At 37.8% G+C, this 18,548-nt stretch overlaps 1 protein-coding gene across 1 annotated transcript in view; it reads left to right on the forward strand.

Moving 5' to 3' along the window:
- LOC126183937 (Down syndrome cell adhesion molecule-like protein Dscam2) overlaps positions 1–18,548 on the forward strand; it is a 461,766-nt gene that overhangs the window by 337,868 nt on the left and 105,350 nt on the right. Inside the window, exon 15 of the mRNA XM_049926285.1 lies at positions 13,072–13,227. Coding sequence (XP_049782242.1) covers positions 13,072–13,227 — 156 coding nt within the window. The remainder of the gene's footprint in view (positions 1–13,071; positions 13,228–18,548) is intronic.

The raw sequence follows: 18,548 nt of genomic DNA on the forward strand, positions 1-18,548 counted from the left end.
CACACTGATGATCATCCCATCTGTGGCATTTAACAAACATGCAAACAATTGCCTAGGTAACTAATACACAGTGCCAGATTTCTACTCTCCAGCTGAGAAAGTGTACAACCTTCAGGAGCATTTGAGGAGACAATGTCCCTTTGACAGTGCCTTAGCAATGCCTGACGATGTATGTTGCTAAGCACTCGACACACGCCATGAAGTGTTGATGAGAAGACTATTCAAACTAAATTGCTCACCTTATGTTAAACAGTCCTGTGGCATTTTGCTATAACTAATTTATACACTTAAAAAACTTAACTACTATTCTTTGTCTGTGTAGTATTTGTCCATCACTGTGTCGCAATTGTGTAACTATAATTATACATAATAGAGGGTTATTAATCTTCATTTAAAATTAAAGTACATAAATCATGACCCTCCAAAAGCTACTGTGTGCATCAATAATAAATTTTAAAAACCTGATTTTTTAACAGTTGACAAACTGTGAGTAAAATAATATTAATTCTGTCATTTCTCCCTGTACAAGTTTGAAATGAACCAAAAGTGTATTACATACAGCAAACATTAAAATTACACTAAATGTGAGTTCTTTCATCAGCAAGCATAAAGTAATACAGCTTTTAATTTGCAAATATGTTTGGTAACAGTGGCTTATTGAATCATGTTTTGTTTTGTTTACCAGATTGCTCATAAATCCACCATTGCATTTCTAAATGACAATGCAAAAAGAAATCACACTTCACAATAAAAATGATTCTTTTTTGGTGGACCAGATGTAATCCAGTTCACTCTTGTGTCCTGAACCCTGTTGCTCAGTACTGGGATGCAACATACCATCTAGATGAACTCCCATTCAGCCAGGCTGCACTGTATTGCAATATTGTGTTTCTTGTCTTGCCAGCCAAGCTCCCAAGACACTTACAGCAGACAAAAACAAATATTCAGGCTGAGAATTTATATGACTAATCCTACCTTTTCCTCACTCACCAAGCAGTACATCATTAAAACAACTCAAAGAAATCAATAAAAGACAATAAGGTTGCAATACTTCAGTTAAGAATAAGCACACAGAATTTTCTTTTAACTACAGTGTACTTGTGACCTTGAGTTGAAAAAAAGCAAGTATACTGGACTGTGTATACTACAGTGTTCACTGCTCTGAATTAACAGTTACATAAATATATGCAAGTGGCGGACCAAACTAACACACAAATAATTTCCAGATTTGCTCTGTTAATTATAAATGTCACAGTGCTACCAATTTTTAATCAGACAGTGCCATCACCACCCCTTTCATGCCAAGACATTGGTACGCCTTTTAACAAATATGTTTACATGCAGATGAGACTGTTATTATGTACAACCCTTCACTGTTTGTACATCACTTAACACACACATGTACACTCTTTGGTACAGCTATAGTGAAGTACCTAAAAACTAAAACAATTACCATCATTGATATATTATCCCTACACATGACAGAAAATACACACGTACGTAATAAATGCAATATCTCACCTGAAACAAAACAAAAAGCACTATATACTCAATTTCACACTCTAATGTTAATTTTATCTCTAAATTTGCTTGTTCTATGTGTTATACATAATATGTCACCTTTATTGCTCACAGACTAGACATTACATTATTTCCAGACAATATACCCTTAAATTGCACATACTTCCTGTTCAACCCACTGTTGAACTCTATGAATTTTTCCAGCCATTTCAGTCACACTTTCTTTGGTCAGGAACTACATACCAAGCACTACATTTGTTGTCAAACCTGTTATCACTATAAAATTCTCCACAAGTAATTTCTCATTTATAAGAAATTCAAGCACAACCTCTCTTTTGATTGGCTTACTGAGCTGACCCATAGCATTGTTAAATTTTACACTTGTTACAGGAAACTCCTCCAGTTTGTTATCATGCAATCCCTTAAGATAGTTGTAGCTACTGTCACTCAACCCACTATCAATGAAGGCTTCCACACATTCAACATATACGTTCACATCAATAACTGGTTTCATTTTATCTAAACTTTGTCATTCTCTTTCATCCAGCAAATCATTCTCCACATCCTTCAAACATTTACTCTGCATAGTGTTAAAATTCATGTAACATAAAGGTTCTACATCTTTGTGATCCTCAAAAATTTCCATAAATGCATCATTATATTCCTTAGGTACCTTTATCTTTAATAGACCCCTGGCAAACCTAAATTTCTCCACCTTCTCCCACTCTTTAGCATTTATGCACCCATAAAATTTTCCTTTATCATTCCAGTCATTCAACCTTCCCCATCCAGTCATTACACAATTCATTGTCCAGTACAAGGTGGCTTTCATCTTCCATAAACAAATGATTCTGCATGTCACTCCTCTCACATATTTCACCACCAACAACAATTGATAATTCCTCACCTGTATTGGGCTCCACAAAATCTGCAATACCACTTTCTCTTATGTCTCTAAACCATTAACATTGCAAGGAACTCTGATACTTCACATCTCTCAGTATTAATTATTGCCGACCTTCACATCATCACTATTACCCTCAAAAATGGCCTTGCTTGTTTCCATACCTGCATCATTAACCTTTTGGAGCCACTGATATGATCATCATTATTACAACACACATGTTCATTTATGCAAGTTTCACAAGCTGCGACATTGTCACAAATAAAACAGTGACTCATATATAAAATAAATTTCCTTTACTTTACGTCAATGTTCACAAACTATTTGTTAACAGATTACCAGTTTCAGTCCATAATGACCATCTTCAGATCTGTAGCAAGATATGGGAAAAGCATAAATACACTATCAGATTGTCAACAGCTTAAAACAATAAAATAGACTATAATGAAAAGTACTACTGACATACATGTACATTTGTGCACTTTAAGTATGAAGATCTGTTTTATAAAAACAATGTCCTAATGTACTGCAGCCATAGTGGCATCATCAAATGTTTAATGCAAAATCAGCACCAGCATCATCAAATGTACTGGTATATAAACAACAGCATATGTACAAGTCATGTTGTCAGCAGCACTACTGTTCAAAACAAATCAAACTACCATACAGTAGCCACAAAATGTTTGTGTTGTAAGTTCACCAGATGTCACTACTGTAGGCATACACAAGTCTTCAATGATTAATTGAACAGCGTAAAATAAAGGGGGGGGGGGATGCAATCAGTAAAGTCTGTAATGTGCTTATGAGGTGTAAGGGGCATTACAGTAATAAAAAGCAATGAAACAGAACATGACAGAAGTTAGATTATTAAAAACAGGAAGAGTTCAGAGAACAGTAATTAACATATGCTCGAGTGCCAATATTCTAGAAAATGATATAAGTAATAAACAGCTTTCATAGTGCATGGAATAATATAAAAACTATAAAGCAAATAGCTAAAGAAGCCACAATGAGAGAAAATATACTGCTGCATGTAATCTGTACCCTCTGTTAGCGCTTATGACACAAACATCTTGTGGCTACTGTATGGCAGTTTGTTTTGAACAGCAGTGCTGCTGACAACATGACTCATGCATATGCTGTTATTTATATACCGGTACATTTGATGATGCTGGTGCTGATTTTGCATTAAACATTTGATGATGCCACTATGGCTGCATTACATTGGCACATTGTTTTTATAAAATACTTCATACTTAAGGGCACAAATGTACATGTATGTTAGTAGTACTTTTCTTTATAGTCTATTTTATTGTTTTAAGCTGTAGACAATCTGCTAGTGTATTTATGTTTTTTCATATTTTGCTGCAGATCTGAAGATGGTCTTTATAGACCGAAGCCGGTGATCTGTTGACGAAAAGTTTGTGACCGTAGATGTAAAGTAAAGGAAATTTATTCATTTATGCAAGGTTACTCCACATCACACATACACACTCTTATGTTATCAAAGCTAACAATGCCAGTGGTATCACATTTGTTTCAATTTTCCTTTGGTCCATCCCATTCAAGTAACCTTCCAATGTGAAGATCATCATTCAAATCAATATTTGGACCTCTCTTGCCTTTATTCATAATTTTTCTGCTGTTATATCTGTGTACATCATCCCAGAGCTCTGTTTGCCAAGAGTGCTGCCCATGGTACACATATTAAGTTCTATTTTTTTCTTTGCTCATCAAACACGTTACCTTAACCCCTGGTCCATCTCTTTGCCAATATTGACAAGCCAATGTGTACCTTAGAAGAGACCCAAGCCTAGTTTTTTGATTAATTATTATCAATCTCTCTCTGTTGTGGAACATCACTTATTTCCAATTTCTGATTCTCCCTCTCCATAAAATTTCTGATATTCAATCAATCAAACTGTCACCAATTCTACTGAAAAGACCCTTGATTTCTATTAGCTGAAAACTGCTTATGGTCCCACACACCATCCTGTATGTTCTTCCCTCATACTTGAACAGTTATTATTACTGTTTATATATCCATTTCTGTTTATTGTTGATTGTCCTTACAACAAAATGCCTGACCAACTTCTCTATGTAATCCAAGAATGAGTCAGTAGAATCATTTGGACTGTGAATCAAATTCCACCAGAGTGACTTAGATAGAGATTTTTTAAAGTGCAAATCTCAGTTAACATCCTCAGCAGTCTGTCGAGGTGGACTAGTTTGTGCAATTCATTCTGGCAAAAACACACATTGTTTCCTTACCACTCTTGTAGATAGGCCTGCTTAAAAACTATTTTTGCAATCTAATCTGCTTAGTCTCACTCCAATATTTATTAAAAGAACACTTTTCAGGAACACTATAATTAACAAACGAATTGGCATCTTGATTGGCCCAAGTTTGTGCAGAACCCTCTGATTGTGACTTCACAAATTTAATTTTCAATTTGTGTGACATTCTCTCGACAAAATGATCTCAAAAAGACAGACAGACAGAGAGAGAGAGAGAGAGAGAGAGAGAGAGAGAGAGAGATCAACAGTTTGATACCTGTTGTCACCTGAAAATAGTTTAGACACTTGTCCTGGCAGGGTAGGTTGGACATGATATACACAAAACTTACTAGTTTCCATGGCCTTGACACAATTTATAGTTTGCAGTCAAAACCATTAGTTTGAGCTTCCACAGCATATTTGAATTCAGATTTCACATACGTAACATTGCTGCTAAGGCTGTCAAGGGAAAATTTGACTTCTCTCCTTCAGTTGTTGTCACACTACAACCTGTTCTCCTTCATATCCTCCCCCAAATTCCCTTAGACTATCACGAACCAGTCAGAAAACTTCTTTTCAACCTTTGCAAATATATGTCCCAATCCATCGAATTTTGTGTTCATATTGCCTTCAGTATTTTCAATTTTTATTACAATTTCCCCAAACTTAACTTCAAATTGTGAATCTGACTATCCCAATTTATTTGAAATCAGCTGCCACAGACTGGTCTCTATTGGAGCCTCTACACTCAAAAGGGCCTGCAGGATCACTAGCTTCCTGCTCTGGTCCACAGTCACCTGTCAATTTTTTAATCTGGTCTTCCATGGTTGACAGTACAATCATAGTCTCATAATACACAAAATTTTAAGTTTCTGCCTGTACTTAGCAATATTAAGAAGTTCTTGAGGTCACCTACTGTGTGCACAGATGCAACCCTATGGATTCGCACGTTGAAGAGGTCTGGGCACTATGTCAGTAAGACACAATGTCTCCTATGCTGCAGACTCATACCCAGAATGGACTTATAGCAGCACTGACTGCAGTGATGCATTGTCTCGTGGTGCTGACATGATGACTGCAGGCAGCTATGTGATGTCTCAAACAACTGATATTTTGCCTGCAGCATTGCAACGTCTCAGGAGGTTAATCAGTGCCTGCTGTCTCTCACCAAACTTTTATTTACTGTCATCCCAGCTCTCCAAGCTACTACCCACAGGACTGCTTACTAAAATTTCACCATATCCCAGTTCAGAGTCCCCATTTTCAGGCTATGACATCTTGTCGAGAACCACACTTCTTTCTTGGAGGGGAACTTAAATGCCTGATTGCATTTTATGTTAAATTGGGCTCATCAGATTTATTCTAGAGGCCAAACACACACCACTGCCAAGCAGTTCCCTTTATGATGATCTTGAGTTTGTAATGTACAAGCAGACCTGATATCTGCGTTATAATTAAATTAAAGTGCCTGGGGTTGGATTTCACCAATAAAAATAGGTGACACAAAAAACTTGTGTAAATTGCTCTTGTTTACTTAATAACAATAGGTTATCAGTGGCACTGATTATCTCTGTTACTTCGGCAGCAGCCAATTATCAGACAAACTTAAAAGTCTTGCTCACAGTTTGGAAAAAAACTGCTGTAATGGTTTATTAGTCTGCCAACACTTTACAACACAACTTTATGGTGTGGATATAATGCCACTTGCATAAGTATTCTGAGCTGAGATAAACACAGTGAATGCTCAAAGGGCTAACTGTTCATCCACATGGAAATTATCATAACGACAATATACTCTTGTAAAAGCAAAGTTCAGAACTAACACAGTTGAGAAACACAGCTTTTTACAAACAAATACATCTGAACTCTTGAGTCACTAACCAGAATCCGCAGTTCACTTGTATGGAAATAGACATGAAAAGCTGTCTGGACTCTCTCAAGTCCCAGACTGAAGTCCACTAATAATCTGAAACAGCAACATCTAGATCTCGCTACAGCCCCCAACTGAAGACCCCTAATCCTGTCAACATCCTGTTCCACATCCTGGAGGACCTCCTCACTACGGATCAATTGGAATTAAAGTAAATCTAATCTAAAAAAAAATCTAATCTAATCATCAGCGCCCAGCTTATAACTTTTGATAACCTGCCATACATTTCAGAATATCTGCTATTGGCAGGCTGCTTCTGTGTGTCTCCCACCATGTGATTTCATCATAGTACCGTGCAATAATATACAAATGTGTGCAACTGTGAACCAATTGGCCAACATTAACAACTATAATCAAACAAAAGTTATATTATAAATATTTAAATACAGATTTTAATGACACCAGACACAACATATTTCCTAGGCCTAATCTATTAATTTGAATTATTCCATTACCATTTCTTACTTGTGCCATAGGATCAAGTAAATAAATGTTTTCCACATTTCTCCTATAGACACTGCCATTCATGTGTGATTTGATATGATAGTTGATTGAAAAAGAAAAAGAGGGACAATCGGTCTAATGCTGTTTGCGCCAACATTTTTTAATCTAATGATGGTGGTCAATCTCAACCAAAGACAACAACATATACAGTGGATCTTTTGAAAGTGACACAAGACAGATTGAACCCCTGGTGACAATCCCTTCTGGGGGCTTAACAAATACACAACAATACAGGTAACAAATACACAGTGGCAGCTTCCCACTCTTGGGCTGAAAAAGCGTGCAACCATCTGGAACATTTGAAGAGACAATATCCCTTTGCAAACCCTTTTAAAAACATATGCTTTTGTAGCATCTTGCCACCCCATAGCGTCTAACAATTCACAGTATGCTTACAGTGGAGCCAGCTGTGTAACTAATAGTGAATGCCACTTTCCAACCCCTTTGCCTTGAAAAGCATTGACCAGCTCTTCCTAGGAGAAGAGACAATGTCTTTTGTATCACATTTTAAGACACTCTACCCACCAGCAGCTGGAATGCACAAAGCTTGCCACAAACCAGTGGGTGAGTGACACCGGCAAGTTTCTGCCCTGGCCCACTGGCACTCTGGCCCATGTTCGGCATAGTGGGAATCTTGTCCCAGCCAGCATGTGAATAGATATGACCCTTGTGGCTCCAGCACTACCTGTTACCCGCAGGGCCTTAGCAGTGCTTGATGATACACCACACTAAGCGCTCGGCACTCCATCCCCTGCTCCTGCCCATATACAGTACAAAACACCAATGTCACACCTTTTGTGACCCCTCAGAGCAACTGTCAGGTAAAATGAGATGAATGCATCTGGAGCTGTGCTAGGCAGACCAGCCTCTGGCTGGTGTCACTCAGGTTTCCAACCAAAGTTGGCAGATGGCTCACTGGTATCAATCTCTTGCACATTTTACAGCAGCGGCTTACAAGTACACTACACCATGCTGATACCCAAACAGCAATCATGACCTCTGGTAGGTGTCATGGGTCACAATAAGATGCAAGAACACCTACATCTTAAGCATGTGAGCGAATCCAGTTTGCCTCAGTTTTTCGAGGATGGTGACTGATTATACATTTTTACATAAATATAAATCAATAGTTTCTCATCAACTCAGGCTCTGAAATAAGAACAATCCTGGGACAGCTGCTCTGTCTTATACCTGGGGTTTCCTTCTACAGCTTTGGATGGTAAACGAAACATCTATTAGGCTCTATGGTACTACCAATTGCCAGTGTAGCAAGATCAGATTGCATGCTGTCCCACAACACAGAAAGTACAAATTCCTAAAGGAAGACTCCAGAACATCCACCAGGATCTAGTGGGACCACTGCCAGAATCGAACAGTTTCCACTACACACTATCAGTCATAGAAAGTGACATATTTGGCGGAAGCAGCGCCATTTGTGGATGTGACAGCTGAAATGACTGTTCTTGCCTTCCTGTAGATGTGGAACACATGTTTCAGGTACCTCACATCAGTAACCACTGACCAGGGAGAATAGTTTGAGCCCCCCTGTTCTTGGAGTTATGCAAATTGTGTGGTGTCCAACAGTTTTGAAGCACTGGATACCACCTTCAAAGTAACAGCCTCATCAAACATTAGTATCACAATCTTAAGGCTGCTCTTATGTGCCAAATCATACAGTGGACAGAAGTCCTTCCATGAGTATTTCTGTGCATCTGTATTGCCTACAAAAAAGATTTGCAGTCATCATCAGCAAAAATTTTGTACAGTGAATGCTTGGTTCTGTTCATGGACTTTCTGTTTTGGTCTCTCTTTCTGGCTGACAGTGAGTTACCTGTATTAGCAGCAAGGGGGAAACAATGTGTTGCACATGTCTGTACATCCCTCCTCAGGCGCTTGGCATGCAGAAAGTATTTGTCCACAAGGCATTGAAGAACTGTGGGCACATAATGCTGCATGATGACACTATCCAGACAGCCATACAACAGCCATACTCTGGGACTCATAAAATACTACATCATGATGATCACCCTTCACAATATTATTAAATGGCAATCTCTCAACAGTTTTTGTTCAGTGGCTGAAGCCAGCACGGCTGCTCCAGAGCTAAGAGAGAGACAATGGACTAGCTGTTGCACAAGAGGGTCTCACATCTACTATCAATAAACTACCTAGTGATTTTCATCTCAGCTTTTCTCCCCTGGTAGGAAGGGAGGATGCAGCACCGTCATCTCATTGAGGTTATACCAACCATGCACCTCACTTTTGCTATGGCCCTACTTTCCCTGAGTACCTGTTGGAATAATGGTGATACTACTGCATACACCTAACCTACCAATGCTGCTCTGTATTGGAGGGGGGGGGGGGGAGGAAAGGGGGGGGGGGTTCTGTGGAGATGACCTCCAAAGCTCAATGTAGCATCTGAAAATGTAAAACAATGTGTATTTTTATATCTTTGTTTTAAGCTATGTAGTTCATGTTATCTGGCTTTTGATGTCTGTTATTTATGCTGATAAAGTGGTTTAATTTTGTTACAACAGTATGTGAGTGTTATTATGCCTAATTATCTGCATGGAATTACTCACAAATGAAGATGTGGAATATTATTCAAATGTGTAAGTTCTGCCTCATAATCTCTCTACCTGGCAATTTATAACTATCACAGTATTTCTAGATAAAACAGAAGACCTCCTTCTGTTTATTTATTTATTTATCTTTTTTCATCCAAGGATCATCACACTATGATATAGGATGTCTCAAGGTAATACAGTGCCAATCAATAGACCAGAGTATAACACACAGCATACATAATATTCTTTAAGAGGATGGAACAGGTAGCCTACGGGGATAGGATAAATGGTTGGCCATGGCCTTGATTAAGGAACCATCCCAATATTTGCCATATCAGTCTAGGAAAACCACAGAAAATTAAATCAGTTTGGCTGGACAGAGCTGCTCTGTCCTCCATATATGAGGTCAATGTCCTGACAACTGCACTGCCTCACTTGGTAATATTCTCTGTTGTATAATATTCCTTTATTTACATACAAATTGTTCCAGATAAATTGCAGTATAAAGCAAAGTTTCTTTCTTCACTGCCTACACAGTGAGGAGACCCATTGAGGACCCCTGGACTATTGTCAGTCACTTGCAATGTAAAACATAATTCCACTCTTCACTGCTGCTCACACTAACACTTCCGCAAATGACTCCTGGACTGAGAAGATGTAGCTGTGCCCCTTGCCTCAATTCTGGGTTCCATATTCAACTATAGGCTACTGTCCACCTGAAAAACTAAGCCAATAGACATTACTATCATGCATTATAGATCTTGATGCATGATTCATGTGAAAGCAGTAAACTGTAATCATGTACTGAAATGTGTGAAGCTGCTATAGTTATCCCCTTTTATTGCTGTCCACTAATCTAAATTCTCTATGTAATGTTTAATTATGTAATATGCATAGCTTATAAAGAATATTTTAACTGCCTTTCTAAACGAATGTGTTTCATTAATCTTTTTCACTTACTTTGGCAATATATTATACAATTTTATCCCCTGATATAAAATCTGTATGGAGTTTTTGTTTGTTTTTCATGGGTAAATGTAACTCCAAATTGGCTCTGTTCCATAATTATGCATAGAACTGTTAGTGAAGTATTTAGTAATATTTTCCCTTTTATGCATCATAAATTGGTACATGTACTTACTTGGTGCAGTAAGGATGGCCAGTTTTTTAAATAGCTCTTTACAATAAGCCTGAGAACTACTTACAGTAGTCATTTGTATGGCACTTAAACTATGTCCATATTTTATGCATTCAATCTCCAGAAACAAATCCCATAGCTGGGAATTCAGCATATGTAGGCAACTTTGTGATTGCTACACTATCTATAAATTTATCATCCATTCTTAAAGAGATAGAGCTGCTTCCTCTCCTTACACTAAAGTGCATACTGTTTATTTTCTTTATGTTCAACATCAATTTATTACATACTGCCCAATTGTAAACACCATTGAGGGTTTCATTTGCTTTCTCTAGTAAGAGTTCTGATGTATTATCAGTGATTATGATGTTGCTGTCATTGGTGAAGAGAACTTTTTCTCTGTGTTAATTAATGTGTATAGTTATCTGTCTCTTGTGTCCATATATGCATGAAATTTTATTTTCTTACACATATTTAACTAGAATACTGAAACAATGGAAAATCCAGGGTGGAAAGCAACAATATTATGAAAATTGCAGTTGCTACTTACTATATAGCAGAGATACTGACTCACAGATAGGCACAACAAAAAGACTGTTGGAAAGTGTGCTTTCAGCCAAAAAGGCCTTTGTCAAAACTAAGTAAAACACACACACACACACACACACACACACACACACACACATACACACACACACAAATGCATGGTGTGAGTTGAGTTGTGTGTGTGTGTGTGTGTGTGTGTGTGTGTGTGTGCGTGTGTGTTTTGCCTGTTTTGACAAAGGCCTCTCTGGCCAAAAGCTCACTTTCCAACAGTCTTTTTGTTGTAACTATCTATGACTCAGCATCTCTGCTGTGTGGTGAGTAGCAACTATCCTTTTCATAATATTGTAACTAAAATACTGCTTCCTCTAGTACAGTCAGATGAGATGTATTAACATTTTTCAGCTCTGTGTCTTGTGTCTACATGTATGTACATTAATTTCTAGTTTCTTATACCTGATTAAGTAGAATATTGTTTATTTTATTACAGTCAATCAAGATGTGGTGAAAAGAAAGATACCAGTGTAGATGTAATATTACTACTTTTATGTGCCTATATTGTACATATACTTATACAGGGTGGAGAAAAATTGTGTCACGGAGTTTTAACCCTGGATAGCTGATGCCAGTAGGAACCAAAATTACTAATGTTGTGTAGGTTTACAACACACCATTTTTAAACTGCATGCTCTGATTGGCTGTGGAATTGCTCCATTGCCATTCATCAGTTGACGGGCAGCATTATGGTTGTCGATTCACACATATAAACGTCCCTCGCCCTGTCACTGCCCCAATGTGATACGCACACATGTTGAATAGGTCTTGCTGTTTGTCTCCACCTCACATCAGAGGCATTCACACGTAGGCTTCGCTTCGGAACACACTCACATCACCTGTGATTTAGTCATACAGTAAGCATGGCAGCATAGTATTCCTTTGAAGAAGCGACAACCATAGCACTGCCCATCAGCTGCTGAACGGCAACAGAGCAATCCTGTGGCCAATTGGAGCAATTGGCACCAAGTTAATGTAGGTTAAAAATTGTGCATTGTCAACCTACACAACATTAGTAATTTTGGTTCCTACTGGCATCAGCTGTCCAGGGCTAAAATTTCGTGACACAACCTTTCTCCACCCTGTATGTAAAATTTTTTGCTGCCTTGTATTTTATACTGTTTACTATTATATCATGAATGTGATAAAATGGGTGCTAAATAAATAAATATAAATCTGTACCTGAGATGTGAAGGAGTGTAAGTCCCATTTCCACAGTTCTGACATAAGACCATATTTGTAATACCTACACACTGCTTCATTTGTGGAAGAAGGGCAGTAGTTCTGTTCCAGCCTTTGGCTAATTTAGGTAGCATGAGAAGGGTGCTTATCCATTTCACATCACCTGAATTGGTCATGAACTGAAGGAGAACTGCTACCCTTCTTCTACAAATGAAACTGTGTGTGGATAGTGAAAATGTGGTCTTAAGTTGAAATTGTTGAAATTGGAGTTAAACCTCTTTACCTCTTTGCTACAGAAACACATCAGTAGTAATAATTTTACTAAAAAATAAAGTAATTAGATACTTTTTCTCAGTTTTCAGGAATAATTTTTTTCTGGGTGTCTTCTAATGATAATGTTTTATTCTGCCTATATTTCGGGTAAATTACATTTTTTCCCTCTCTGATGCAGGTCAGATTGAAGCAGAAACTGTGGTAACAAATGAACTTGCAACAGAACTTCATGGCTTACAAAAATTTGCCAATTACAGCTTACAAATATGGGCTTACACTCGTGCTGGTGATGGTGTGAAGAGCAGTTCCATCTATTGCCGTACTGAAGAAGATGGTAAGATAAAACTCTTTCATAATTATAGGAAAAATACATAGAAGCATGATAATTGGCTAAGTAACTAATTTTGACTCAAATTACTATCAAACACAGAATGAATAGTACTTTCATGATATGAACAAAATAAATTTATCCACTTTTATTCTCCCATTTATTTCTGATTTAAGACTTTTTCCATAATATAAATCATGGGTCTTCTTCATGCTTAAATGTATGAAACTTCTTCATACAAAAGATATTTTCTGTAATTAGTATCTCAAGTTTTTCATACATTTGTATGGATTGTAGGAAAGGATAATTTTAAAAAATTAGAATAGTGTTAATTAACCACACTCATATACTGAACAATAGATACAAATACAGTTACAGCTTTAGTGACACAACTTTATGTGAATACAAACATCCCAATTAATTTTACTTGTAGCTTTTCTTGGTCACATTACCATGAGAATTATGAGCTGTTTGTGCAAGGCTACAAATTGGCTCATTCTCTTGCTTTTTGTAATCTGTGCCAATGGTTCTTATTTAATTTGCACAAATATAACTCTGAAATATAAAAAATGTTTTCTAATTTTTCCCTTTAATTTTATCACGTATTTTATATGCTTAAAGCAGTTTAGCTGTATACAGAATAATTTATAATAGAATTTTTACTTGTTGTGTACATTGCTCTATGATTTTAGCTTTTGTTTTTATCATTTACTGCTGGCCTTCTGATATTTCAACTGAGCTTCTTTGAGCTCATTTGTTTCCTTGAGTCTTGCTCAGTGATAAAGAATTATTTAGATTAGCAGTAGCTTACATTGGCAAGAAGAGAGCTTTTTGGCAACTGATAGTGTTTATTTGGATATCACAGTTGGTATAAAAGTGCCTGCAGTGGGCAGAAAGCCATGTTTCAGTTGTATTATCATTGGGATTAATGATATTGATATTTTTCTTGCTGCAGCATTTCTGATTTAGCCAACATTTCTGGCAGCTGAATCCTTTTATTAATGCTGACTGATTGGTAACTCATTAAAATATGTTCCATAAATCACATAAATTTTATATACTAGGTACAATTTTTGTAGAAATTGAATTAGGTCATGTACATCTGCTAATTTCCTATAATGACCTTCCAACTTTCTAAAACTGAGCCATCCACTCTCATAAAATTTTAACAGATTTTCTTCTCAAGAATACACAGAAGAGTTTCTAGGATGTTTTAAGATCAGGTAAAAGTACTGGCAATTCAGAACTTTGTACCAAATTGAGTGAAATGGTTGAAAGGCTCAGTTGATACAGCATTCAGGGCAGTTTTAAGGCCCAAGCAATGCAAATGGCAGCTTTCGGCACCAAGGTTTCCCTAGGGCAAAATTTGTACACATAGCAAATCGGTGGCACTCCTTTCTTTTACGGGGAGCACATCTTCAAATCTAGAAAGAATTTTAAAGAAATTTTATATTAAAAGTATATTCTGTCCGCCAGCTAAGACCAGAGCTCTGATGGGTTCAGTGAAGAATGATTTGGATTTGAGAAAGCCCAGGGTCTACAAGATTCCCTGCCATTGCAAGAAAGTCTACAAGGGAGAAATGAATCATATGGCCTGGGATACTTGCATGGAGCATCATCACCACACGCATTTATTTCAGCCAGAAAAATCTGCAGTGATGGAACATTGTCTTACTGAAGGCCATAAAATATTGTATGATGAGACACGAGTGGTTGCCCATGCGTCGCGGTATTGGGACTGTGTAGTAAAAGAAGTAATTGAAATCCAGCTATCTGGCAATATTATAAATAGAGATAAGGGTATCCTTTAATTTAGAGTTGGAACCCTGATCTGTTTGACATTAAGAAAAAACAGTCACTGTTTCAATCTTCAAAAACTGATATCAGTGTATCGTTTCCACGAGCTTTCACCAATGGTGTGCTGTTGTTTCTTTTGCTAGAGCACAGTTATGTTTGCACATGCACTGTGGACCCATGCTTGGTGTATAAAAGAGCTGCTGCACCGTGTTTGATTTCATTTCCAGCGAGATAGTGTGATGGCCTACTCACCTCAAGATGGCGAAATATTGTGTCCAGATGAGGATATGTTCCACCTGGAGACCCAATATGAATATAACACAATAGTTCTTCTCAGGATGAGACATCTGGGTCATAATATTCAAATTTTTAAGCTTAATGTTGATGGTCTTAGCCGATCTAAATCTCAACACCTCTCTTGTATACTGCTTGAAAACAATGTGGATTTGTCTATGATTCAAGAGACACACACATGTACTGAAGAGAGCCATTATTCAAGAGGATGTGTAGCTGGTTATAAAGTCCTAGGAGTTATGCATCAGTAGATCTATGGCTGTGCTGCTTATATATGCCATAAATTTGAAAATACGCATCCAATATCTGCGTCATGCAAAATATTGAGACTATCTCAATCAAAATAGAGGATGTTACTGCAAGAAATGTCTACAAGCCTCCAGAAGATAACTGGCCATTTTGGTTTCTTCTCATTTCCTCATATCCAAGAATATATATTGGTAATTTCAGTAGTCATCACAGTTACAGGAACTACAGTGATAATGATGAAATAGGTGAAAACCTTGTAAATTGGGCTGAACATAACAACCTTAGCATAATTTTTGACTCAAATGACAAAGGAACATTTAAATCTGCAGCTTGGAAGAAGGATTTCAATGCTATACCTCTCAGTGCAGTAAGGATGGTCACTGCAGGCTTCTCAAATAACCAACACTGGCGAGTAATTCTTGACTTAGGAACTCAAATACCTGTAATTATGATATTGTGGTGCCTGTGTTGTTCAAAAGTATGATGCAAACTTCCATCAGATAGGCATACATTTCCAGAGGAACTTTGCATCACACGTCTGAACACCACAGGCACTGCAATATCATATTTATCCACCAATATGGGGCAAGTGACTTTCATTTAAAATGTCTTCCCCGTAGAGGAATATACATAATGAATATTTTAGTGCAGGTTGTAGACACATGGTTGATGACACTGAAAGTTTGGGTCTGGCTGTGAGTTGTGCTCAGATAGCCCAATGGTAAGGTGACCGCTAGTGGTAAGCAGGAAACCTAATTTCAAGCCCCGTTTGGCACAAATTTTCATTGTCATCATTCCATTATACACATGATGGTTGTCCATATTCACAAATGTGAATACATTTTGTGTACCTGGAATTAAATCAATCTCTAGAGCAATATGGAACTTCAGGAGAGCTGACTGGTCTAAATTCTCCAAATAACTTGATAAAGTGACCAGATGGATTGCCCTATTAAGTGAAAATTATGACAGTTTCCTCGGAGCAGTTCTATAAACAGAAAAAAGTACATGCCTAGGTAATTTCGTAAAGAATACATTCCAGGTTGGAGTAATTACTGTTGAGGACTATATCAGCCCTATTTAACCAAAAGTGACTGCAAAACTGCTAAGAAATTACTAAAACATCTTTATAAAGCACATAAAAATGCTGGGAGCAAAAAACAGAGTCTGTGTTTTAAGAGCTCAAGCGAGATGCATAGTCTCTGACGAAAATTAGGAGGTAGTTGACTCCCTAACAGCAAAGATCCTGAAGTAATACCAAACCAGATAGCAAATAGAATAGCTTACCTCTCCAGACTGCCCTCATACAAACCACATACAAGAATGGTCAAGTAAGAATCCAGCAACCTGAAGCAGAAATCGTGCAGCAAATCAGAGTACTCCAGAGACTTGACCTTAGCTGATATCAGTGCTGCACTCAAAGAAATGAAAAAAGGCAAAGCTCCAGGATTTGATGGGATACACCCAGAGTTTCTCATCAGTTGTGGAAACAACTTTTGAACTTCTTCATGAGATCATTCCAAAAGCATTTAAAAGAACAAAAATCATTGCCATACTGAAGCCTGGTAACCCAGTGAACAAAGCTGTTAGCTGTTGTCCAATCACCTTCCTGAGCTGCTGCTACAAGTTTTTAGAAAAACTCATCCTTAACAGAATCAGTCAAAAAATCCATGAAATTACTCCCATTGAACAAGCTGTATAGATCAAGTTTTTAGCTTAAACACCCAATGACTTAAAACATCAGTGGCTTCTGTTGATCTTACAGCTGCCTATGATACAGTATAGAAACAAGGATTCCTGTACAAACTCACAAGTGTTATACAATGCCAAACCATAATTAGGCTCATAAACCTCATGGTATCTGAGGGATACTTCCAAGTGGTCCTCTGCAATCAGTTAAGCAGATAGAAGAAACATAGTAACAGTCTTCCTCCAGGGTTCAGTTTGGCACCAGTTCTGTTCAGCTTATATACACCTGGTCCCCCTGAAACAGAGTCAAGGAAGTTCATTTATGCATATGATTTGGCTTTGGCCACTCAAAAGAGAAGTCTTGTAGCTGGCGAAGAGATACTGTCTGCAGATGTATGTACAGTGCATGAGTAGTTCAAAAAGTGGAGACCAGGTCACCAGCATTGTGAAGTCTAATGCAGGATTGGCTCAGGTGACTGTTAACATAGGGGGGCTATGTAGGGATTTTGCTAAAGAGGATCAGGTAGTGATTGTGGGTGGGGCTGGTAATAGTATTGATAGGGATGGGGAGTATGACATAGATGGTGACCTGGAAAAGATAGCCACTCAGACTGGCAACACAAATGTGCATTTCATGGAACTGTTTCAGCGTTACAATCGGCCTTATCTTAATACAGCTGTCAGGCATAATAACATGAGACTGGGGGAGCACTGATGACGGAAAGCATGGGTCACATTTCAGTGGTGTCAGTGGAGTCTATCAGCAGGACGGGTTTCACTAGATATGGCCTGCACCTCAACAGGTATGGGAAGGGGAGGTTGGCAAAGCTTATAGGTGACAGCATAGGTGGGGGTGGTGGGATCACTCATGGGAAAATGCCTGCAGTAGTGGGTGTTAGAGCTGCACCTTTTTTAGACTGAAGTCAGTTGATAGGTATTCCTGCTTAAGGGAAGTCTCTCTAACAAAGGAACCGCTTTTGACAAAGCTTAGGTATCTGAGTAATGAGGTAATTAGTATATTTCACCAAAATATACAAGGTATTAGAGATAAAGTTAGTGAACTGCTTATAGATGTTGACTCTGAAATTATTGGTATATCTGAACACTTCTTAAATAAGGAGATAATTCAGAGGCTTCCTTTACCAGGATACAGGTTGGCTAGCAGCTTTTCTAGGAGCTCTTTGCGGTGTGGGGGAGTAGCCATGTATGTGAAAAACGGCATCCCATTTGAGTCAATTGATGTTTCAAAGTACTGCACTGAAAAGGTGTTTGAATGTTGTGCAGGTGTGGTTAAATTT

Source organism: Schistocerca cancellata, chromosome 4 (assembly GCF_023864275.1).
Source record: "Schistocerca cancellata isolate TAMUIC-IGC-003103 chromosome 4, iqSchCanc2.1, whole genome shotgun sequence".
In the NCBI taxonomy this organism is placed as follows: Eukaryota; Metazoa; Arthropoda; class Insecta; order Orthoptera; family Acrididae; genus Schistocerca; species Schistocerca cancellata.